At 33.1% G+C, this 26,886-nt stretch overlaps 1 protein-coding gene and 1 long non-coding RNA gene across 2 annotated transcripts in view; one reads left to right on the top strand and one right to left on the bottom strand.

The window, feature by feature from the left end:
• The window catches only part of Sik2 (Salt-inducible kinase 2), an 85,471-nt gene that overhangs the window by 49,614 nt on the left and 8,971 nt on the right, over nucleotides 1-26,886 (top strand). The window contains exons 4-10 of the mRNA XM_070644213.1: nucleotides 5,490-5,553; nucleotides 6,247-6,362; nucleotides 7,665-7,835; nucleotides 9,822-9,945; nucleotides 25,384-25,604; nucleotides 25,832-26,028; nucleotides 26,104-26,596. Of these exons, the coding sequence (XP_070500314.1) occupies nucleotides 5,490-5,553; nucleotides 6,247-6,362; nucleotides 7,665-7,835; nucleotides 9,822-9,945; nucleotides 25,384-25,604; nucleotides 25,832-26,028; nucleotides 26,104-26,596 (1,386 nt within the window). The remainder of the gene's footprint in view (nucleotides 1-5,489; nucleotides 5,554-6,246; nucleotides 6,363-7,664; nucleotides 7,836-9,821; nucleotides 9,946-25,383; nucleotides 25,605-25,831; nucleotides 26,029-26,103; nucleotides 26,597-26,886) is intronic.
• Nucleotides 6,246-6,745, bottom strand: LOC139093480 (uncharacterized). The gene is made up of 2 exons (XR_011544696.1): nucleotides 6,522-6,745; nucleotides 6,246-6,453 (listed from the first exon to the last, which is right to left on the bottom strand). It is a non-coding gene; the product is annotated as an uncharacterized lncRNA (long non-coding RNA).

Genomic DNA, 26,886 nt, shown 5'->3' with positions numbered 1-26,886 from the left:
TATTTATAGACACGGTATTTAATTTGACATAGCATTGTTAGTCATGTCTATTCTTACATAAGTAGTCATTTGACATTTGAAGTTGTCAAATTATCTGATTTGTGAACTTTAATACTGTTAAAGGTTGACTTGCTCAACTTATTGACAATGATTAGATAATTTTAGAATGAAGTCAAACGCCCTTAACAAGATTACTCGACAATTGTCACGTTTTGCTCGAAACGCTGTGAATTCGCTATCAGAGACTTTTATGTGTCAACCACAAAAAGGTGCAAATTGGAATTCAAATGTAAGCAGTGAATTTAAATCAATTTACATAAAAACTTACAAAATGAATCATACTTGAAATGAAAATTGGAATCATTTGCTTGTTACCGAGATGCAGACGTTGAAATGTAATTCTATACAGAATTCAATTATTTAAGATCATTATTGGAGTCATTCTGTGTTGAACATTCTCGAAGATTATTTCATCAAGTCATTCATCATTTTGTCCATTTAAAGACTCAATGATTGCATGAAAGGTGTAAATTTAATCGTATTTAAACTTTCGTTTCTGAATTAATGATCTTGGATTCAAAAGCCCAAGAAACGACTCATCAATCAATTCCAATTAAATTTTTTTATTGAAATGCGCTTAATTTGACCATTTCTTCGTCAGTTTCCCTTTTTCCATCTCATGACATTTTTCATTCTATTGCTTTTTAATAAGGAACAGTGAGAAATGTATTGATGATCGTGGACAGAAAGCGAATTTTTGAAATTTGAGAATTTGAAGCATAGTTTGACACCCTCGAAGACTTTTTAGCGTAGTTTAACAACCCGAAGTATGTTTAGCATAGCTTAGCACCCCTTTGGTAGTATTTCATCTTATTTGGACTCTATTTTATGCATCAACTTGACAAGTAGACTCGTATCCAGCAACATTACCCTTTAAATGACAATTCAAGTACCTAAAATAAACCCAACAAGAAGTCGAAATTATAAAGAATTCAATAAATCATTAATTTATTTTCCGTTCTTCTCATTTCATGCTTTTATCGTCACTGCTTCCTTCCTTTTCCTTAACTTATTCGCTTCCACAATTTTAATGAGATTTTCGCTTTTGAACAATGACAATTGCGAACTGATAAAGAACAAGAAAACTGCAACGTGAGAAGATTTTCAAGAATTAATGAATTTCGAAGGTGGAGGCTGTGGGAGTGGAAGCAGCATTCATTGAAAATGTTGAATATCAGATGAATTGAGTTCATTAGTGGATTTTAATTGGTTAAAAGTTTTTGAATTTAATTGAAAAAGAAGCAATATTTTTAGGTTTGATGATTGTTGTTCATGTACAGCTTAATATGATTAGGCATTCAAGTCACAATGCATACATCGAATAACGCAAAACTATCACGAATTAGTCGAAAGGAAAAGTTTTAATCTTAAACTTTCATTCAAGGTTCTCTTAATCCAGAACACAGCAATCACGCAATTCTTAGGTCACGAATTCATGAACTCCATAAGCAGGGATGAGGCAAGGCGTTGCAGAGTTCTTGGACATGGCTTCTAACGCTTCCATCACTCTCAACTACAGCCCTGCCCATCCACATTGCTATAAACTCCAACTTAATATTCAACTAGCAGTCTTGTCTCGTTTTCAAAACTGTCTACATGTTGATTTATTGCACCTCATATTTTGCTTCAACTTAGTATTCCTAGTCTGTCTTCGTCCATCTCATATCTCCATTTTCTGATTTTGACATAAAAATGACAATTCATTAATTTAAAGGAAAAAGTATTAAATTTCATCATTGTCCATTAAATCGTGACACATTTACACAAAGCATTTATGAAACTTTAGGTTAGTCATAAGGCACAACGAACAGGAAGTGGCTTATAAATATGAAGAAGCTTAAAAGCCGTAAAATTGTGTAAATCGGAAGTACAACGTTCACTTCATTATCATGAAATTGTTCTTTCATTGCCATTTCTATATTTACGACAACGATACCATGAACATGACCTTCAATTCCATTGCGAACTTCTTCCTACATTCTTATTTTTATATGCATAGTTGAATAGCCGTGTTAATATGCTGGAAATTACTAGATTGAATTGACTCGTTATGGATGTAAAGTGTTCTTATGCATTAAGCCAGTATTTGGCAACTTGAGTGCTGTGACGTTAAAAAGGCTGCCCACAGCAGCTTGGTGATTAAGCTATGCAGCTCGGAACCAATTTGTACACAGCACATCATGTAACATTTCAGCCTCAACCAAGTTCATACGTTCATACTTGAAACATAACAATCGTGACAATATAAAAGCTTCCTCCTAAAATTTATTGCACAATATTTCACTTCAAAAATTCAAAAGCCTAAACTGACACAATGATTAATGACGAGAACTATAAATATAGCAGCAGTTCTTTCTCTTCATATAAACTGTTGGCAATAATGACTGTATTGCTCATATGAATTGCAAATGAAAGATTTTCAAAAAATGAAAATACAATGGTAAAGGAGCTTCTTATTGATTAGCTAATGCCTGCCTTGTTAGCTGTGACAACAAAAGAAATGCTTCTCAATGTCATTTCAATTGTCAACATGAAGCAACCTTGTGATAATCAAAAAGTTATTGAACTGACATAAAATGTGACTTTATATGCAGCAAATATGAAGCAACGATTTCTTTTTTGCGAATGGTTATGCTTCATTCTAATTCTGGTTTTCGATCGAATGGAACTGATTATGCATGCGGGTATTGGAAATGAAACTGGTTTCTGAAATTAGAATGTTAATATTCGGCAACGTGTTCTAAAACACATTTGGGTAATTAAAAGATTTCATCCTGCTTAGTATTACTATAAATTCTTGAATATTGCATCAGTCTTGTGGACCATAAGGCATGAGAGAATGAATCTTGATTAAACCGAAGCTAAGTTTGCTAAACATGCGTGGACTTGATGAACAATTGCTCCGGCCGAGTCTCGAACTCATGATCGCTGGGTCGGTGTTTGCAATGATTAAGTCCGGAAGAACGAAGCCACCACGACACCAAGTTACTTCTACTTCTTCTACTACTTGAGTTGAAGTAACAACTCACCCAATCCACTTCGACTAAACTTAATCAAATACTTACTATTCCTTAACTTATGAGTTATAATCACATTACTGTGCTTTTAATGATATACAGACAATCCGCTTATATCAATAAAACAAAAGAGACTTGAACAAATCCTCAACATGTCAACTCCAAACATTTGATGACAATAATCCACTTCAAAATGCAATATCATAAAGATTAAAGGTGACATACACCACAAGATACGGAAATAAAGAAGACGATGAAAAAAACAAGACACAAATTATGCAAATTATTCCAATTGATGCTTATAAAGAATGAGACATCACGACTACATTTCCATTTAAATTACAAATAAACATATCGAGAATGAAAAAGAGTCGAGAAGGAAAATCAATTGCCCATAACATCGATTGCTGATCACGCAAGCACACACTTTTCACATGATGTGAATGAATGTAAATGAGAATTACTGTTTTGTAAAAGAGACACAGTCCGCTTATCGGAGATTTTGTATTGAATTTTTAGTGACGCACATAGACAGCACAGAGAAAGAGAGAAAAATCGAAGAGCAATTACACAATTGCACTCTAGATGATTTTGACCTTGATTGTGAATTTGTAAACAAATGAAAAGAAGAAGAACATGTCGAATGTAACGTACTTGCTAATCTCCTTGAACTTGACGGCATTTGAAGGCATTCTTTAAATCATTTAGTAGTATTGACTTTTGAGCACATATTGTGTTTATTTTTAAGATATATTGAGCTTTTAATACTTGATATGCAATTGCTTTTAAGAATTGAACTGCTTTATGAGATATTGAGATTGAAATAGACTAGATTGCATGTCTTGAGGAGTTGCTTACTTGGCAATGATATTGCTGATGTTATAGATATAGGATATGATTGAATGGAGTGATGATTGTATTGATTATGGATGGAAAAGCACTCAAGTATTAAACATATTTCTTAAATAGAAATGTAACGGATATTTGAAATTTGAATTGACTTCGTTAAATTTAACGAAAGTTCATTTTCGTTAAACGCAGCAACCATTCATTTTTGTTTACATTTTGCAAAAGTCAATTTAATTTCACAAAATCCTTATTTACCAACTTAAATACAGTTCCAGTAAGCAAGTAAGATCAAATTCCCATTTATTTAAGTACTTTAACTGCATAAACAATGGAAATCGTAAGATAAATTCAATTTTCGGGTTAAAAGAGACAATTTTCAAGCTTTAAACTTGAATTGTCACAAACAACAATAAAATCTTGAGCTTTATGCTTCACATAAAAGAGCTGTACGTGCTAATTTCTTTGAACTCTTGAAAGCATTAAGTTTGTTCAAATATTTGCTAAAACTTGCAGATAATAAAATTTATAGAAATAAATTGTAGGTCACTGGAACAATATTATTCGATAAAAAATCGAGGACATAAGCCACTTTTAATGCTGCGTTATTTATTTTATTTTTATCGTGATTTGCTCATTGATAAATGATGATTTCATTGTTACAAAATCAGATATTCAATTGTGGCAGGTGGAAATTGATAAAGCTATTGTGCTTCAATGGAAAATTAAGCGGAACTAAATTGTTAATATAAAGTATAAGCTCATTACCCTACTGCCTCAAAAAAAATCCAACAACTAACAAATTTCAGCAATAAATCATCAAATTTTTCGTGCTATCGAAACTGTGTCAGCTGGAAAAGAACCTTAAACAAAGCAAGTCTCGAATCATCTCGAAACAATGCATTTCATGTTATTAAGTATAATGTATTTGAGTCATAAAATATGTTGTCTAACATAAGTCATACTACATGATGCATAGATATGACTTCATGGCATGTAGTCTTGTATGCTTAATAAGAACAAAAGTTCCACATTTTATATTATGCAACATTATACTTCCTTCCTTATATTCTTCTTATCATTCGTCATATTTTACATGGACTACATGGGATGGAAGTATGGGAGAAATGCAATTGTCGAGACCCTTGGATGTAAATTGGGTAGAAATGTGGATTTAAATGCAAATAGTCAGTGGATTTTTAACAAAATCTTTTAATGTCAAGCAAATTATGTCATTTGGTACAAAAATGATTTAAGACTTAACTAGTCACATTCCAACACTCCCCAATTCATATATGACTTCATATCCAACAAATTCTAACGAAACCCAACCTAAGAGCAGCAAGACAACGAATAAAAATAAAATAAAATTGTAATATCGCATGATGCATGATGAATTTGATATTAGAACTTGTGCCAAACAAATGCAGATTGATGACGATAACAAAGGCATTCCGTTTGTCTCTCACACAAGCTACATATTTTGTTGTTATTCAGACATCGACCAGACATGATTTTTTTATATATAATTTTTTTTCTTTTCTGTCTATTTCCATGTTGCTGTAGGTGATGGAAAGTCAAAGTATGATTTACATTGTCAGTGAATATGCTAGTCAAGGAGAAATTTTTGGTAAGTTGAAATAAAATGCAGAATTGTTGATTCCTTCACAATGATTTTTAAGTTCCTTTATTGTCTACATACTGCATTTTCATGCATGATTTCTCCATAAAATTGGTTTATGTGCAAATAGCAGAACAGAATATTGAATATAGAATAAGCAATGAATTTTAAATTGATGTCTTTGCTGTATCCTGGCACTGACGAGTGCGAGAAGATTGCAATGCAATAAAGAATATTTTATGTGCGATTGAGGAAGTAAAATGAGAATTTATGGGAGCTTTGGGGAAGAGTTCAATAAGCCCGAGCAGTATATTGATGATTCAGGCATTGGAAGTGATGACTTGGTTGGTTTGTGGTCAACTTGAAGACTGTGGTAGTTTATTGACTCCAAAAGACGCCTACAATGGACTTTTAGATCCATATACTCTGTTAGAGCCTGTAGGCTCAATACAAACCAACCAAGAACCACTATATAGTCATCCTGCATTGCTGGGGCTGAATTTCTATTAAAAATTCTTTGAATATTTACAGCGAAAAATCTTTAATCGCTTCTGTGACATCAAAAATCCATGAAAATTTATCGGTTCCTTCTACTCTTTGAACTTCCTAATTTAATTCTCAATTTATTTCCATTAATCCGCACTCGAAAAAAAATGAAATTTTTTTAACATTTATTTTATCCTTTTCATGTCAATTATCTAGATTATATTGCAAAATATGGTAGACTGAACGAGCGGGCTGCAAGACACAAATTTTGGCAAATTTTATCTGCCGTAGAATATTGTCACGCTCAAAACATAGTACATAGGGACCTAAAGGTAAATGCACTCTCACATAAATTATACTTAAAAAAGTTGTCTTCGTCATGCTACTCGAGGCTGTATGCTATCTCGTAGAGGATGCTTGAGGCTGGAAATGAGAGGAAGAAGAGAAAATTGATAAACAAAAAATTTTTCTCATTTTCCGTTTCCGCTTACTTGCATAGACATATTTTTTATTTCTTTATCTTCCTTTCCGCTTCTTTTTCAATTTTTTAGCAATTTTTTAATGTAAATTTATTTTATTTCGGGGACTTTTTTGGAAGCTCTGCTGAGTTTGTTTGGTATACAATCCGTTTTTTCATGATTGTTAAGTTGCGAGAGTTTTCGTAAACTTTGAGATCTTTATACGGATGAGCAGAGGTGGTTTGATGGATGGAGAATTAGATTTTAATCAGGCTAAGTTGGGTTGGCTGGGTCTGTATACTTTATTTGAGTATACCAAGTATGTATCTTGTATAAAACCTTGAGTATAGTTTAGGGATATGGCAGATCAGGGGCTTACCCTTTGGGTAGTTGTGGGAAGAGGTTTGAGTATCAAGAGCTAAAAGAGGTCAAGGGCCAAAGACCAAGTCAGATCTGACTTCCAACATTAGCGTCAAAGCACATCTACCCCAACCAGCACCCCTGCCTCCTAACAATTTCCATAAAGATAAATTTTTATATTTTATGATACGCATGAAATAATGTTGAAGATAGATATAGTCATATAAGGAAGATTGCTCTCGTTGATTCATGTTGTTGTTGACTTCTCTTTTATTTATTCTTCATGCTTTATGACTGCTTTCGTCGCATAATTTGATTAAAGGAAAATTTTGTGGGTGGAGTTGGTAAATTTATGAGGAAAAAATTGGATGGAATATTTGCCATTTTAATGTAGAAATTAAAATTTTTGAATGCAGTAGGTATCATCAGAAGCTCAAACAACCTGAAATTCAGCACTCTATATCAGTGGAGGGCAACCTTTGTATCGGGGTACACTAGTATGTCATTAAAAAATTATGGAAATGCCATGAATCGTATGCCATGGTCGTGACTTACCACCAATGTGTGCCACAGCACACAGGTTGACGACCACTGCTCTACACAAACAGTTCCTTCCTTAAAAATTCAGATTGTTTGCTAACACATTTTCTAATATTTAAACAAACTTGCTCCATATCGTAAATTAATCTCCGAGCAAACAAAAGGTGAAAAAGCTTAAACAAACCTCCTCGAAAGTAGCTAAGAATAATTATCATGACGTATTATTTGCCCTAGTGACTTAATTATTCTAATCTATTTCTTTTTATTCCTTAACAGGCTGAGAATCTGCTATTAGATTCAAATATGAACATAAAAATTGCCGATTTTGGATTTTCAAATTTTTACACACCTGGCGAGTTGTTAGCCACTTGGTGTGGGAGTCCGCCATATGCAGCACCTGAAGTATTTGAGGGTAAGAAGTATACTGGTCCGGAAATTGATATTTGGGTGAGTAAAACCTTAAAAATTTCAATTATTCTGTTTATGGCACTAGAATTGAATGTCTTGAGCTATTAAGCTACTCTAGCTCCTTCTGTGTATCCAATTTTGTTATTAAAAGTCATTAAACATATTTTCAGTCTGTGAATTTTATTCTAAATAAACAAAACTTTGTTTCCATATCCACATACCTTTCATCATCACTAAAAAATCAAATAATTGCTTTTGCAACCAATATTTACCTCCTGAATATTATTTCGTACAAATATTTATCAATGGAAATATGTTTGTATGATGTTCAAAAAAGATTATAAGCTTCTGTGGATTCTCTTTTATTTTGTTTGGAGAGTAAGTTGAATAATAAAAGTTATGGAAATATTTTGGCAAATACAATTTTGTTCTTAATACCATAATGTAATTTTTGAAGTCAGTCTGATATTCAGTGTATGAGATTAAGTCTTATAAAGTTGAGATTAGCTTTTGGACCGTCTGAATTAAGTTCATTTTTGGCTGAATTGACAAAAAAGAATGAGTTTGTAAAATGTCATCAGTGGTTAAAAGAGGCAGTGACCTTTTGTGGCAATACCCGAATGGCAAGAATCGTTTAATCAGTTTAAATCCAGCAACAGACATACGTGACTCTGACTTAGTGACGAATTCGCGTTAAATCCAACTTTAGCATTTCGGATGTTGCTTCTATAAAGCAGCGTCTGGGCGACTTGACTCTTGTCTGAGACTGGATCCGATTTTTGGCAATTAATAGCCGTCTGCCTTCCGGACCATAACAAGCTCCGAGCTCGATCGTAAGCACAAATCGAGTCAACTTTGATGGCATTTCCTATTCTAACTTGATTTTCAGACACTTTTCATCTCGAAAGAACACGTTTAACTGCGTCTCAATAATCACATTTCACATAAATGAATCTAAAGTCAGGTTCTTTATATAAAATTATATTCTTTATATAATTTAGCAGACCCGACTCGACATAAAATGTTCCGGTTTTTTGAAAATTTAATTAAATTCACAATGTCGATTGAATTTTAATCATTTGCTTCAAAACTGCTGCCTTTCACAATTTCGTACGAGTATGAAAAATATTTTCGTACATTTTTAATACCACAAAAAAAGATAAAAACTTTACGTTTGAGTTGTGCTGCAATTTATTCATTTCTATTCACAATAAATCCATTTAAATGTGTGTGATCGTACAGAAAAAAATTTATTTATTTTCATGCTATCGCTGAGCAGCATCCGATAAAATTCTCACACTGAATTTTCTGCGTTTTGTTTATTGTCTTTCCACAAGTCTTGCTGTCCTGCTCTCTCTCGCGTTACTTCCATACTATTTTCAACGTCAATGCGGTAAAAATACTTGTTTATCCTCTGTGAACTTTTATTTTGAAACAAAAAAGTTATTGAGTTGGAGATTCTGGATGTGGATTATTGAAAGCGCACTTTCCATACTGCTGAATACTACATTTTTGGGTGAATTCTTGACTAAATTCCAAAATTTTTGGAATTTTTTGTTTACAAACTGAGATTTTGTAATTTTATCACAATTTTGAGGCTTTTATCTGTCAAATATATGATCTTTCAATGCTGCATCCAATGAAATTTAACAGCAACAACATCCAGTTCTTCTAAACTCACTTAAAATCACTAAATTTGCCATCTTTTAATTTTCAAGTACTAACGTGTTCTAAAGTCAAATGTACTAAATTCAAAAATAAAACGTAACGTATTTTTCTTCATAAATTCAATTATTAATTACAATACTCAATTCCACGAACAAAAAGCCACACAAAAAATTATTCATAATTCCCATAACTTTCATTACTGCATATTCGATTATGGTGCAATGAACAGATGAACAGTAAATTTATCGTACACAATGAACAGCCTTGCACTATTCTGAGTAAATCAGTAACAACAATTGCACTTAATATAACTCAATTTTTCTCTCTTTTTTCATGTATAATTAATCAACAATGCAGTCACTCGGTGTCGTCTTATATGTGCTAGTCTGCGGTGCACTGCCATTTGATGGATCAACACTACAGTCATTACGTGATAGAGTTTTATCAGGACGATTTCGAATTCCATTTTTTATGAGTTCAGGTGAGTCAAAAAACACATGCGACATATTTAATTTTGAGGGATTTATTTTAATTGAGTCATAATGATTTTTATGGCATAAAGTTAATTGCTGTTGCTGCTCTGTGACAATTTATTTCGGGTTTATTAAATCGTGGGAAATTATTTTATTGAATTTTTTTTTGGCGGTATTTAAATTCTCTTATTTATTGGGGGATATTTAAGATGTCAAAAATACCAGACGGTGTGCGTAGAAGCGAGAATGTTTGGACAGAAAAAAATATTGGCAGCGACTTTGAATTGCGCATTTTGATTCTTGATTCTGATGCTTTGGGTTTGTTCATTTATTACGTCATGCGGGAAATTGGCTTTCATGGGTCGACTACCCCCTCCCTTAAGAAAGTTACGTAATGAGTGAACGACTCCTTTTCTGATCAAAGTAACCATTTCTTTTCTGGCAATTTTGGGACTTGAACACTCAATTTCTCAAAATTCATCAACTTATCATTGCTTTTCATTCAATTTTTAAGGACATTTTGAGCCTTTAATGCAAAATTCCTTATCAATTTGCATGGATCAACATAAAAATCTCATAAAAAATCCAACTTAATCAGCTCAATTTACATTCCAAAAAATTTTATAAAGCAATCAACCGTAAATTCCATCATATTCATGACAGCATTTTTATGACATTAAATCCAAATTTATTCACGAAATTGCAAATTTTTTTCATTTTCACATCAAAAATCATTTGATGGCCAATATCTCATGTCATCAACATAAACTCAAGAATTCCACATCTTAATGATTTATGAGCCAAGATTTTTTTCTTCTTTTAACAAAAATTATTATTGCCACTTCGTGATGATGCTGACTGCCTAAGAGTTTCGTCGCCCACACACACACACACAAAAAGCATATGTTTATGTTCAAAACAATGAGTTTGACATTATGACTCATCATATTCTACTGGGACTCATTCTATATTAATTTTCTTATTCCTTCTTTTGAGTGTTTGTGCTTTATGGAGGAAAAACAATAAGCAGATTATAAGTCTGTGGAGTGATTTTGTCAGAATTTTCGAAATTTGGTTGAGATGACTTAGGAATCTCGTAGATTAGTAGCCTTGAAGATCATTGGAAGTTTGGAGGCGTGGTTCATGAGACCAGCCGAAATTCGGCCAGATTTCAGCCGAACTTTCGGATTTCGAGATTTCGGCCGAATTTCGGAGAGATTTCGAACAAACTTCCGACTACTTTCAGATTGATCTCGGACGAATTTAGATTTTTAGAACTGGCCGAAATTCGGTCAGTTGCACAAACCACAACCGGATCTGCCAGGTGTCTCAGCCCAAACAATACAAAGCATTTGCTTATTTTTCTCTGAATTTCCAACCAAAAAAGTGTATGACAAGCCAATAAACCTAAGCAATCTGGCTTAAATTTCCATCAATCTCTACCCTTTAGCTTCATCATTTGCCATTTTCCTTTAAAATAAATTGCCGAAATTAAACCCCGCATGCGATATTATAATCAGATGTGTAAGTGCGTATGTAAAGAGAAAAAAAAAATTCAATGCCAACAAGCCGTGACTATGCGCTTACTTCGCCATAAAGTAATCAAAATGAAAAAGTTACGGTAGTAGAAAATAAAAAAAAAAAATTGTTTTGACGTCATCATGGCCTGAAAACTATGCGTGCTGGTTGGAAAAACACAACGAAAAATTTCCTCCGACGTCATTCCGAGGAATTTTTTGTTCCGAAACTGTTTTTTTGCAATTTTTATATATTTTTTTCGAATGTTATTTTACGTTTGCTCGCGGGTTTGAGTTATGAAGCTCGTATTATCGTAAAAAAATGTTTTACATGAGTCGTGGTAATATATACATCCTAAAGTAATTCCATACTTTTATTTTAATTCTTTCATCAACATAAAAATTTTTATCTCGACATTTTTTAACCCATGTAAAATCGGTGGTTCTTATTCTTGCTTCAAATCCCAGCTGATTGGAATTTATCAGGTAAATCGTCAAAAAATCAATCTTAATGTCATCGGGGATTAGAATTCATATTTACATCGAAAATCTCGCTTAAATCCCAAAAATAATATTTTTAGATGTAAAATTTTCGATAAGCTTTTTTACCATTTCCTTGGAAATCTCGATCCTTGAATATTAAAATACACAATAAAACGTATTTTGGGGCAAATATGAAGATTTTTCTAAAGAATAATAACATTATCTGACTTTTTATTTCGTGTGTTAAAGAAAAAGATATCGAAATGGTTCACTTTGCTTATTAATATCAAGATTGAAACTGAATGGATGCGGAACTTTTTATTGAAAAGCTAAAAAGGAAGGAAGTTTTTAGAGATGTAAAATCTGATGTGTAATATTGATGTGTATTTTTGATATGTAAATTTGAGTTTTGTTAGATTTCATTTAGATTGAGTCTTTAATTGATTCTTAAGACAATTTTTGTCTTTGATATGCTGCAGAATTGCTAATACTGTTCTATGCAAACAGACATACGTCATTATCCAATGATATTCTGCAAAACTGCTGATTTTAAGTCTGAAATTCAAATTCAACGCAAATCTGCATCCAAGAATCCCGATAAAATTCTTTTCTCACATTCATCAATGTTTGTGAACTTATGCACGTCTGATCAAAGGCAAAGCATACTTCATTATCCAAAAAAATTGTAATTCGCAATCCCACAAAAATGAATTTTTTTCACTCTCGTCAATAAATGTTTCTGATCAATCAATATGAAATTGTTTTACAATCTCATCTCAAAAAATGCTCATCCTAATTTTCCTCAAGGCATCAACTTCTTTTTCTTCCCATAATTTCGTTTGTCTATAAAGTAAAAAGGAAAGAAAAATCTTGTCAGTAAAAAGAATACAGAATAGAACATAAAAATTCAATCAGTACACAACGTTCAAGCAAATTCAATTACCAGATTTGGATCTTCTTGTTCCTTCTTGTCAATTACTGAATTTTCATAAAAAATTGATCAAGTTTCTGAGGTTATGGGATGAAGTCTCATTTATTATAGAAATATTGAAGATCTGATAAATCCAATTTTTATGGACGGTTAAAGAAGATTCTGGACATTCAATAATTTATTGAATTAAACTACTTGCTCAAAGAAACAGAAGCTGTAACTTTAACAATAAACATTCTTAAAGAAAATTAGTTTTTCAATTTAGTAAATAAGAATGTCTTGCTTCTTTTAATTAAGTTTGAACTTACCTTGATAAGCAGGAATAGCAAAAATACTGTATTTTAAATAGATTTTGTGTTTTAATTTTATCATAGTGTACTATTGCAAAACACCTTTTTAATTTTCAAAAATACGTTAAAATTTTCAAAGACAACAAATACGTTAAATGACTAACACTTTGATTTTTCTTTCTAAAATCACAATCAACGCTTTATAAGATACAAAATTAATATAAAAACAAAAGATCCAACTTAATTTAATCTATAAACAGCCCCACTCCTTTGAATATTAATAAAAACTCATAACAACAAAATTGTATTAAAATTCTCTTTACATCGTTTCCCCAACTTCTAATTTGAAGCTTGATATTATATTTGTGACCCGATGGTTGCATAGATACTGAAGAGTTTCCATTCAAGAAACAAGAATTGCCATCGGTGATAAAGGCCTTTTCATAACATTGAATATGAATTAATGGAATTTCAACAGCTTGCTTTATTCAATCAATGAATGTTTAGATTGAAAATATGGAAAGGAAGTGGCTCTTATAGCGTAGACGGCTCTGTTTGAAGCGCATTATTGTGTCGTCGGCGAACAACTCGTAAAATTATAATTTCATGAACTTTTATAAGCTGATTCACGACTTAATTCAAATCAGACCTCCAATTTGTCGTAATAATTCTCCAATCATAGCTACACAGCATCAATTGATTGTGAAAAATGCTTTCTGTCTACAAAAATATTTTCTTTTTATTTCCTATTCTAATACAGCAAAGTGTATTTATATCGAGCATAGAAATAGAGTGAAAAAAAGGTTCATCAACCTTCTCGACAATGTTGCTGTTAAGTGAATGAAGCAAGCTTTATGACTCTGGTTCTGATATTTCATTCTTCCTTCTTCTTCTTCTTCTTTTTTCTTTCATTGCCTTTTTATGCTCTCGATTTCTTTGTTCCTTGTATTTCTATGCTTATGTTTCCACTTGAGAATCCTTATGGGAAATGTTTATTCAAATTTTGGTGCTTGATATTTAAATCTAGACTGCTTAATAATAGAATTTCAATACTTTGAGACGGATCATTGGGGGGTCATCCAGGGGGGTTTCATGGCGAACTCTAAGAGATATTAGGTGCAATCCTTAAAATCCTTAAAGGAACATTAAGGTACAATCGAAAGCTATATAGAAGAAACCATAGCAGCAACCCATGAGACTATAAAAGCGTAACTAGGTCGATAACTTTGCAAATCTTTCTTCAATTTCAATTTACTTCCATTAAAATCAATAAACTTCCATTTGTCCTTAACAAAAACTTCCCAAAACCTTCATTAAAACTTAAAATTCCCAGTCTCAAAGCTCTTAAGTCCATCAAAATTCCTCAAAGGGAACATTCTCCTTTTTGCTTACTATCTTCCATTTCGTGTTTGATTGCTGATGAACTTTAAAAGAAAGAAGATAGACGTAAAATAAATAAGGTTGTGTTTCTGTTGCTAGATGCTGAGGTTCAACATAAATTTTTGTAAACATTCTCATGAAATACACAATGGAAAATATTGAAATTGAAACTCTCGTTCTATAGGTAATTACTTTACAGCATCAACGTCAGAGTAGAAATGAGGAAGTAAAGTCTTCCTTTGTGTTGGAGCTCTTAGAAACAGTCAACAACCAATTTCAGTGGTCTATGAAATTGTAAAATTCTTAAACTTCCAGTTCCACAATACTGAATCTAGTCAGACACAGTATAAGCACTAGCAATAATTTACATTTAAGCGGATTTGAATGCCAATCCACTTTTTCCATTCATTCCTCCTCTTAGACAGCATTAAATAAGAAGTTTCAAGTAAATGAATAGAAAGATTCATTTTTAATGTGTGTTGCCATGATTTCCATGCTGTCTTTCCGTCTTCTCCTGCCTTTTTTTCATTTATTTCTTTCCACCCTTGTTCGCATTCCATTTTATTATTTTTTATAGTCATACCAGAGCGAAAAAGGTAATGTCAGAATCTGCATTTGAACGGAGGCGTTCAAGAATAAAGGCACAGAATAAAGGAGTAAAAAGAGTAGAAATGAAAATGTTAAAAGGCTGATAAGCCTCGCAATGCGAAATGAGAAAAAGAAAATCTTCTGATAAGCTCAATGTGATACTTATTCTTTATCAGTATCGAGTGTCGACACAGTATTATGAAATAGGAAACGAGAGGAAGCGACGATGTTATGTTAGAGAATAACGCTTAAAAGTATTTACTTTTCATATGTCAGTGTGAATAAATAAGTCGATTGAGAGCAACAGCAGACTGTTTTATTCAAAAGTTTCTGCTCTACATGATTGTGTTATTTTTGAATTGGGGATGGAAATCAAGTTGAATTGAAGATGATGTTTGGAGTTTGGGATGTTTTGAAATTGTCATATCTGGGATTTATCAATAGGAAGTGTGTAAATGGCATGTATACAATCAGGGGTCGATTTCTCCGGTAGTGATACGGTACGGTATAGAAACACCAATAGGACGGAGCCAATCGTTCGGTGCTACTTGGTATTTCATAGTGATATATCTGTACTGTACCTATTGTTCATCAGTGGTGTCAGTATAGCCTACATACCGCTGTATAGTAACAATGGTGTACCTATTCCGGACTGCATCATAGTATACTATGACACACTAAGAGGAACAGGCTCTTGAAGAGTGCCTTAAGGGGAAGAGAGGTTAGCTATCAAACATACAGCACTACTATATAGTAGTAGATATCAAGACTTAGCATGCAAAATGAAGATTTAAATATCAAATCAGACAGGAGCGCTTAGCCAGACCAAGTGGCAACCTGTCTCTTTCGATAGCTTCCTTCCAAAATACGCTCCTGCTTTTACCTCTTCATCATTTTTACGAAAGGAAGCTGAACAAATTCAAAAAAATATGAAGCAGAAAATGCCATTAACAAAAATATCTCAAGGCAACTGTAAAAAGTACAGCAAGAAGAAAATACGAAAATTCTCGTCAAGCAACAAGAAAAATATTGTATCTCATGCAGCAATTCCGCTGCAAAAAATATCTCGTCAGCTTCGACATTAAACGTAAAATGAAAATTTTCCATGACTTTTTGACATTTTTATGATTTTCATTTCTGTTGCGTGCTTTTTGACCTTTTTTTCTCAGTACTCATCTCATCTCATCTCTCTCCTTGCATCTGATATGATCAACAACTGTGAAAATGTTTTCTCATCTCCTTATGAAAATAGCCTATTGAACAGCAAGAGCACGATTCTCAACTAAGGATTTCATGTGGTGTCGATCTTCATCAAGTGCACGTACAATTTTACTATCCTTAATTCGATATGGAAATTTCATCTTATGAAGACTAGCAGGAGGCTTTTTTCTTTATTGACTAACGTGCTTTGTGAGCTGAATTTCTATATTCTTCACATGTTTGTAGGCTGCTCATTAGTAAATTAGACACTATACTTTGTTAGGTTGCTTGATTATTTAGATATTGGCTTTTGTATGACATCAATCATCCTGTAAACCACATGACGTGGAAATGAACTAAAACCTGGCCAAGTCCGACTTAATTCTGGTCAAATGCTGAATTTCATCGTATCTGGTCTGAAACCAGTGACAAGTCGACCTGGAGTCTGATTTTTGACTATTCCTACAGCACGTTCCTTCCGGCCAATGAAGAATCTACAAAACAGCGCTACAATCCCTAGAACAGCTCAAAAATTTCCCTACTTCTTCCTCAAAAAATTGTCACTAAAATGAATTTTTAATGTCATTCAAAATTCAATGAATGAGGAAGACACTTTGATATTGTTGATCGTATTAAGTTTCTTATCCAATTAAGTAAAATTAAATAAGTGCTTTTCGGTTGCCACATGTTGCTCCACATAAATTAAAATCTTTGTCAACTTCTTTATACTTGTTTTTGAAAAATGAACGTAGGTCGTTGAAAACATTCGAGAGATGAAAGTGAAAATGAGAGGAAATTTGTGAGTTGATTTGCGTGGTGATTGCGAGGTATTAATGTGAGTTGATGACTAATTTGAGGAATTTTTGGTATGAAGTAAACAATGCTGGTATCAAATCTTGAGAAGGAATAGAACAAGTTGATTAAATGATCCAAAATGTGACATTAAGCCAACGTGACTGGCATGATGCTGGATTTAAACCGAATCCGGCACCAAGTCACAGTCCCGTCGACCTGGTACCGTTATAATGAGATTTGAACCAATTCTTTGATGACTAAATGCAGTCTTCAAAGGGTCGCGTTTCACTTCATATGATTCGAAAAAGGACAAGTGCATAATTTCTCCTGCCGAGTCTCGAACCCATGATCACTGGGTCGGTGTTGTTTTGGTACCAAAGAGCTAAACCATTCGACCACCGAGCCACTTCGACCTAGTAACATAGAGCCACATATAGACTAACATAAATCATGTTAAGCTTGTGTTTATTTTTATAACCCATTAGTCAATCCTCAAAAGTACTTCCTTTCTAAATTTATCACTCTAATCCTCGCAGCTTCCAAAAGTTACAACTGTTTCAAAATTAGAACTTATTTTTAAATAAAACTTTCTGTAAACCTTCCTCAAAATGTGCCTAAAAATACTCAATCATCTTATAAAAATAAGTATTTTTATGTCATATCCACTGTTACATCCATCAACCATATCACACCGTTCAAAATTTAACTCTTGAGATATTTTAAAATAAATGCCATTTAAAGTCCTAAAATAGAAATATATCCAAAGAATAATTTGACATTGGGTTGACTGCTTTTATTTTGGAAGCCTATAAAAATTTAATCATGTGTCGCTATTCATGTCTGAAACATAAGCAGACGTTATGGTATTCCAGGAATAATATTTAGTAAGGATTCTGTTTTGATTCTATTTAAATCAACATGCGTAACTGAAAGCTTTTCAAATATTTTTCGACAGAGCTTCCATAAAACAATTGATAAAAATAGCATGAGATTGTGGGTGGGAACAAAAAAAAAGGCATAAATATCATTCATATCAGCTTCTATTGATCATATTTGCCAATCATATTTCAATTGCAGAATAACAATTGTTTGACTTTCGATGTGGATACGTCGAGTATGTATGTATGTATGTATGTAGAAATAACAACGGCTAAAAATAAAAGAATGATTCTTACTTCAAATATTCATGACTGCACAATAATGATAATAACAATTGAAGAATATGATGATTATTTGAAGATATTTGTGTGTAGGTTTGGAATGTTTAATTCCAATTGTATGTTTATTTACAACGTATGGAAATTTCTGTTGGATTTATCAAAACATTTTCAAGGTAGACTTCTTGTTACTTTTGAATGTTAGGCTGTATCAGAGCGTCTAATGTCTTTATGTCGGAAAATTCGAATTTCGGGTGGCCGCACTCTGGACTGTTAAAGATAGACAGCAATGAAGCCAACAACTCAAGGTGCCATTCAAAGGAGGTCTTGAATTTCTGCTAAATTGCTTGATGTATATTATTCATGCTACGTCAATATACGCTACTGTATGACAGCTTTCTACATACTTACTTACTTCGCGGACCATACAGGAGCTGTCTTCCATGACATCCATCAGATGACGCCAAAAGCTGTCTCTACCATTGACTTCCGTCTTCCAGCGAGTGCAATACTATCACCATCGACAGCTCTCTTCCTTGGAAAGAGACCTTCCATAGAAGACATACCTTCCATAAAAGTGTAGAATTTCATGAACAAGACTAGCACAAAAAATGAGTAACAGCAGCTAATTACACAAAAAATCTGAAACTCTAAGCATTTCCTCCTAAAATATTTCCGAATATTCACAACATCCTTTGTTGCCATCTCCATCATCCTGTTGCTAAGTAGCATTTTATGATCAAAAAGAATAAAAAAGGCAACATGATAAGGAAGTCATTTTAATGAGAAAATGGTAAATTGAAATACATGTGTGGGTGTATTAGATGGATGAAATAGCATATTAATCAGAACATCATTTGGTTGTCATGAAATGCCCCACAAACACAAAAAATACACACAGCTGTACACCCACTTAATGTTAAATTAGGATCTTATATTGAGATTACCTCCTACGTAAAGTGACTTGTACTTGGATTGTTTTAAAGCGGATTCAAATTGTGTACAATTTGAGTTTCTGTTCCTAGAAAATAATTGTGTAATTGATAAGAATCTTCAAGTCGACTTCTAAATGTCACAATCATCAAACAAATAAATGTCATCGTTCCTTGATCTGTGTCTATAAATAGACACATTCAAAGGACTCAAATTGCTATTCAGATATCATCAATGAAGACAAATACACATGCATAATATACTAAGAAACCATTCATTCAGCTTAACGGCAAATTCAGACGTCGTATTGACGTCACTAAACTATTAAATGTAACGGAAATTTGTGCACGGATGAGGACAATTATGATGAGGGTTTTTTTATTTTTTCATTGTATGACAGTTGACGTCTTTATGATGCCATGAAATTGATAGCAGAAAGGATGTAGATAGGGGAAAATTAAATATATAAAAGGTCATTTGATCAATGACAATGGAGTGGATTGAAGTGGAGTTGGATATTGATTAGGAAAATTAGGCAACAGAAATACAATTTGGTGATTAAAATTGAAGCTTCATAAATTTAACGGTCATTGGATTTTTAAATTTTCAATTTTTTGGTAAATAACGATCAAAAAATATTTGAATTTTCAATTTTTGGCTAAATAACAGTCAAAAAATTTTCAAAATTCAAATAATTTTTGTAACGGTTTTTCCCAACTGGTCTGTCTCGTGAATAGAAGCTTCAAAGGAATCCTCAAACAAAAGTTTTTAATTAAAATCTCAAGTTTCTCCACTAATTGAAAGTCATTCATTTATATAGGCACGATAAGTTTAGCAAAATATGCTTCATATAATTCAATTAAAGCCTAAATGTAATTCACCTTTGAAATTGAAACATAAAAAGTTCATAAATAATTCATAATATGACTTAATCTTTATAAATTCTCGCTTAATGAGTTAATAACCAATTATCTTTCTACACTTCCTTCATCGTCATCTCCTTTTTAAGTTCTTCCTTCTTTAATTTCTTCAAATTATTCTCGCATTTAATTTATGAGCTTTCAAGTTACTTTCTTAAGTCATATAATGTTGTTATTTTATGTTGTCATGAAAATTTGTTGCCATTGGAATGACTCTTAAGGAGGACGGAGTAGATTTGAAGCAGTGGTGGACAACCTTTGTGCTGCGGCACATTATTTTGTCATAAAAGTGCTATAAACCGAATGTCGTGTGTAGTTCCAATCTAGTCCTACTAGCAAGATGTACCGCAGCACATAGGTTGCTCACCACTGATTTAGAGTTAAACCAATTCTAGTGCTGTGATAAAATGGTGTAATCACGACAGTAATTTGAAGATCCAGTTCTATTTTTGGATTTATCGAATTTCACGGTTTAACACCCAACAATACTTTAGACAATGGATGTCTAGCTACACCCCTGACACTTGATATCATGAAAATTACAAAAGGGTCGTTAATATTGTCGATTAAGGGTATCTAAGGACGATTTCGGGAGATTTGCACCAAAGACAAAGTTTGTTCTTATTTTCGGGTCAGGCTTTGAATTATTTATGGACATGGATACGAATAACAGAAATTAAGGATGACAGGAGCATTTTATTAGGAATTTTGGGGTGAAAAAAATGGAATTTTTGATTTTTTCTGATTAAACTTTTTTCATGAATTTTTTAAAGTCTCATATTTTATGGACGTTCTGCCTTCAAGCTTTCAACTTCCTTTTCTCCTCTGCGGAACCTCAAAAAAGATGCAATTTAGATTCGCACAAACTCAAAACTTTCTTCCGTCCTCTTTTTTTCGTTTCCTTGATATTCAGCCACATGCTTCTCATATTCACTTCCATCTGATAAGAAAGCACTTGAAAAGCATTGTCACATTATCAAAGGACAACTTATGTAGGAGTCAAGTTGCTATAGTTTCAAAAAAAAAAGATAAGGAATGAGAGAATTGTGTCGAGAAAGATCGAAGGAATATGTAGGAATGACGATTTAATTTGAGAGATTCGAGAAGGAAATGGAAGTGAAATTGAATTTAAGGAGATGAAAGTGTGTCAATTTAAAGGATGTTTGTGGTGCAATGGCAGTAGGATGTTGATGCTTCTTTACCTCGCTGGGTATGCAGATCAATTGTTATCCATGGCCTCCTTCAAGCTGGCTCTATCGTTGACTTGCGTCCGCCAATTTTCAATATCAAATGTATTAGTGGCTTCTTTCCATTTTGGCTATAATCTATTTGAGTGGCATCACAGGAACCATCCCATCTTGACGCACCCTATCCCTTGACACACCCCTCCCTCACCTCCTTAACTCTATTCGCCGCTGTCCTCGTCATAGATTTGCCAGATACCTAGACACAATCACTTACTTAAATACCACATTCAGCACAAACAATTTCCTCTTCTTTTAATTCCATTGATCCACCATAATGAGATCAAAGAAGAAGCAAAATTGGAAAATATCGTGAGTTATTAGATTTTTTTTCTTTTGTGTATACCTAAAATTCCTAATAAATGTCAAGAATAACGTAAGCAAAAGTTTGGTCTATATCATGATGAAATTTCCTTTGAAGCCGTTTAGGTTAAAAATAGTAGTTATGACGATAACAATCACGTCAGTAATGACGGCACTATGTTATGCATGGATAAAATATTTCGCTAACCACGCGAAATCACGAAACTGTAGCTTTAGTAGTCATAAATATTGAGGCAAGAAGCAAAGCATTTGTCTGGATATGACTTGATAGTATTTGTTGGGAAATTGTAATTTTGGTATCTAAAAATGGAAGCTACTGAATTGGATTTGGGCAGTGGTGTAGTATTAGAGGCACCAAGCGTCTCATGTCGCTTTTGATCCTCAAACGTCCGTACCCGGATTTGGAAACTAACACCAGCTCCGGCACTGATTTTGAGTTTCTCTTGAATTTAAGCATGCAATTAGCCTTAATATAAGTCGGAACTGCATACCATCCACTCCATTCCCTTCACGGATGCGCCATTTAAGCATCAAACGCTGCCATATAAGCCCCAAACATCCAAAACTTCACATTAATTTACATAATCCACAACATCAAATTTTTCAAGCCACACCATGCACTTATCTGGCAAGCAATTTGACTTTCCATTTTACTTCCATTAACTTTTCATAAAAACCACAAGAGATAATCGATTAGACTAAAAAGGAAGTAACTATTTTGTTACTTAAAAAAGCCATTTACATTTTTGATAAAAAAGGAAATTTTTTCTATTTCCATTTCTAGTTCCTTTTGTCCAGTGAAACAAAAGGAGAAAAGGCTCTTACGTCAGTTGTAGCAAAAAGGCAACACATTAATGTCGTTATCGTAAAAAGTTATGGCAAAGAAACATGAGGATGAAGAAGAAAATTATTAGTATGAGATGGATTTTTCTTTGTCGGAAGTCCATTTGGTACAAGAAGTTGGAAAATTGCTATGAATGAGTGTAGGCTTTTGGATGTATTTTGGAATGTTGGAATGTTTATTGAGTTTGAATGTTTGTTTGGTGCCAGATCCGGTTTGAAATGTAGCCAATGGATCAAGTCACGGATATTTGAGTCTTAGCTCTAGGTAGGGGTGTAGCCATAAAGGGGGAAGGGAGTGGACTCCCAACTGAAGTTTGACTCTCAATTGAGGATTGACTCTTAACTGAGGATTGATTCCCAAATGGGGTTTGATTCCAAACTGGCATTGACTCTCAACGGAGTGTTGACAATCAAAGGAGGGTTGACTCAAGGAAAGGTTGACTCCTAATCCCTTCCCCAACTAGACTCTTCCTCTAGTTTATACCACATTATATCCCGTCATTCATAATCATCCTCTCACTCCATCCTGGAAACACAAAAGGAACAACATAAAAATATGGTCAGCATAAAAGTAGTAAAGCAATAATAATATTTCCCATTCATAAAAGTTTTCCCATTTTAATCATAATGAAATATGCTAGTCAAATGGATATAACAGATGTAATTGCACGAGAATGAATTAAAGTAAACGGCAGTAGTGCCCGTTAAAATTTAAGGATATTATGCTAATGTGTTAAATGATCAGAACAATCATAATAACTTTGAGTTACAAAAGAAAGCTTGAATGTTATCAAATAAGTTAGTGATGGAAGTAAAACAATTGGAACAACTGAATGTTGTGTCTCAAAATGGCTATTAAAAGCGTCATCATTGACAACTTAAAAAGCTTTAAAAGTGGAATTTTTTATGAAAGGAGAACATCAAGTTGAATAGATGGAAGGAAGTACAAGTTAGAAAGTCACTGTCGGGGTGAACATAAAGCGCATTTTTACCATATTTTGAAATTTTAAGATTTGATTCGTAAAGAAAAGTTATTCAATACCAGGAATCGATTTCAGCTCAAACTGTTGTAAAGTTCAGGCAAAATGACACTAAATCTGCATCCTTACACCATAAAAAATTCCACATTACCAATAAAATTTACATAAAAATGGTCGCGACATATTTTTCATATTCCATTATTCAAATTGTATTGCATAGACATGTCGCATGACGATGTCGTCGACAATGAAAAATACATAAAGTAATTAAATTGTGTACTCAACAGTAAAATATTTCTTAATTTATTTTACACTTGACATCACTTAAGGAAAGAAAGGAATTCGTGTATGAACATAACAGAAATGACTTTATCATATTTTTTTATTTCATTCACATATGTATGCATGTGTACATGGATGATAGACGATATTTAATTCATACAAGCAGCACAATTCAGCTATAAATTCAAACACGAGTATGTGCACTACATCATAACCACCTACATGGGGATGTCTTCAGTTAATTCACATTTTGAAGGGTTTCATTAAGTTTTGAAGATTTATTCGAGAGTAAGGATTCACGAAAGGATGAAAAAGTTATGGCTTTATGCTGAATTTGAAGCATTTGAAAATCAAAACAATTTTTAATTCATAAATTTTTGTTGTATAAGCTTACTTTGATGAAATTTAATTAAAATTAATGTGCGTAGTTCAAATTTTCGAAGCATACTTGATCAGTAATTAAATTAGAAGCTGAATTTGAACAATTTGCGTTGCTAACCTCCAAATTCAGCCACAAAAATTCAATCAAAACTAGCTAATAACATCAATTTGTGTCAGCAATTCAATCTTTTCTCACCAAAAAAAAACTTATTAACAAGAAAAAAATCTAATTTGTTAGATTTTCACATTTAGATCCTCGATTTCCTTCCTATATGCTATAAAAAGTTTTTATGAATCTTCAAGCATTCGTGACGGTTGATTAATTTTGAAAGTTTTACTAATTTCCATTTTCCTATTTCTCAAGTATTCTCCGTAAAACGATTTAGTGATTTTCTCGCAATTTGTTCTGGATGTACAGCTAGCAAGGATGATGAAGAAAAGTGAAAATGTGAATAGTTTTTGGAATGAAAAAGTTTTTCTATTTATATTGATGGGATTTATTTTCGTGGGAAAAATTCTTACTTGATCAGAATAGTTTTGGATGTTCATATCCAATCCAATCATGAATATAAGATAAACCAAAAATTCTCATAAAAACCGTTATTTTTTGAATTTTTCTTTCGTTAAAAAATTTCAAATATTTTTTGACCGTTAAAATTTCAAATATTTTTTAACCGTTAAAATTCAAACCAAATCTATCACATTCTCAAAATTCTGATCACGCAATTGCATTCAACATCCACAAAATTCTCAATAACATCAATTTCGATCCATTATGCTAATACACATCTAAAGTAAAAATGATTTCATTTAAAGTCATGAAAATAAAATTTATAGGCACGAAGAAAATCAATTTTACGGTCGTAAAATGGCAATTTACAGCACACAACAGTTCAAAAAAGTCAAAAAGAACTTCCTTTTTTTGTTGGTTTTCAATTCTCATACGTTCGAGCTTATTCATTTCCGATAAGAGAACAAAGAAGACATGATAAGTTGTAGATTCAGAGTGTATTATTTCATTTTATGGATATTTTTTCGTCAAGGGTGAAAAACTTTATGCTGAAAAGTTTGTTTGAATTTTAATTCCTCGATATCAATCTTCAATTTTCCATTAAATTGTCAAGAGCAGCAAATTTTTCAATTAATTTTCTCCTTTTTCGCACCAAATTAAAACTTTTTCCTTTACTTCCATCCACAGACTGTGAGTCGCTGATAAGAAAAATGTTGGTACTTGATCCAAGTCGACGTGTAACGATTGAGCAAATCAAGCGACATCGTTGGATGATGGCTGAGGTTATGGAAGCACCGTTAGTTAATAATGTGATGAATACGAATACAACATATGAGCCAAATGATCAAATTTTGAGGATAATGCAGAATTTGGGTATTGATGCTCAACGGACGAGGGAGAGTTTAAAGGTGAGACATTAAGTATCAAATATGTAATTGATGGAAGGTGGATTGATCATTAGTCCTGAGATTTAACATTTTTTCAAAATCAATTTTAAATCCTAGGATGTCCCCGATGCACAAAAATCCGAGCAATAAACCCACCCCTCAGTCACTTTCCATGAAAAAAAATCTCTAATAATAGCTAAAAAATCCTTATAAATTCCATTTGATTAATATCCATCATCATTTCACAGTCAAATAGCTACGACCATTACCAAGCCTTCTACTTACTCCTCCTCGAGCGACTTAAGAATCGCACAATGTCTCAGGATAACAATGGTAGTAATCAAAACGGAACACCAAAGCATCCATCCCTTGACTCACAAAGACGACGGCCAAGTTCAATAGCCGAGCAGGCAATGCGTAAGCTAGGCCTTGGAACGCACCAAAGGTAAATAAATCCACACCTTAATGTTTTTATCATCAACTGCTTTTTTGACATGGATATACCATTTTTTTGATGTAGATCCGAACCACCAATATCGCCACGTCATCAAGCCAATGTCACTTCAAATAATCGTAGTTCAGAAACAATATCAAGCATAATGCAAACACCAATACCATCAATGATTTTGCGTGATACTAGCATTAGAGAGCAATCATCATCATCATCAATTAAAGATAGTCAAACATACTTTCGCGGTTCATCATACAATAATAACATAAATAATAATAGTAATTCAGGCTATAATTCATCATCGACATATTCATCACGAGAACGCGATTGTAGTTCGCCATTTTTGAATAGCAGTAGTGGATCTAATAGTATGTCACCATATAATAATAGCAATCAATTGTCATTAGGATCGAGAGAGAACAATTCAATTATATTAAGGGATAGTGGCGTTATTCATCAGCATTCACCACGTGTTGCGTCCAATCGATTCTTATCTGGTGGACTTGATGCGCAACGTATTATTAAGCAGAGCACGGAGGATTGTCGTAGATTGTTGCAGCAGGTGAGCTTTTAAGGAGATTAAATTGTAATTTATATTACGGTGCTGTATCTGGATTGTCAAATAGCCTTAGCTATATTGCACTAGCTTCTTCTAACTGTCTTAAGAGATATGTGTAGGATTATTCTACCTGGGACATCCTTTTGCTGCACTACAGATGAAGGTGTTCTCAAATTTGAAGCCTATAATTTACTTTAGGGTTCTTATATCTGTGCAAATCAGCTCAAAAGATGTCTCACGTGCAGACCGTACTCTAAATTACAGACACTCAATCTATACCCCTTCCTAGAACT

The sequence above is a fragment of the Chironomus tepperi genome, unplaced genomic scaffold, assembly GCF_022539635.2.
Source record: "Chironomus tepperi strain 1889 unplaced genomic scaffold, CSIRO-AGI_Ctep_v1 contig_335, whole genome shotgun sequence".
Classification (NCBI taxonomy): Eukaryota; Metazoa; Arthropoda; class Insecta; order Diptera; family Chironomidae; genus Chironomus; species Chironomus tepperi.
The sequence above is the reverse complement of the archived record's forward strand: the minus strand, read 5'-3'. Positions and strand labels throughout refer to the sequence as shown.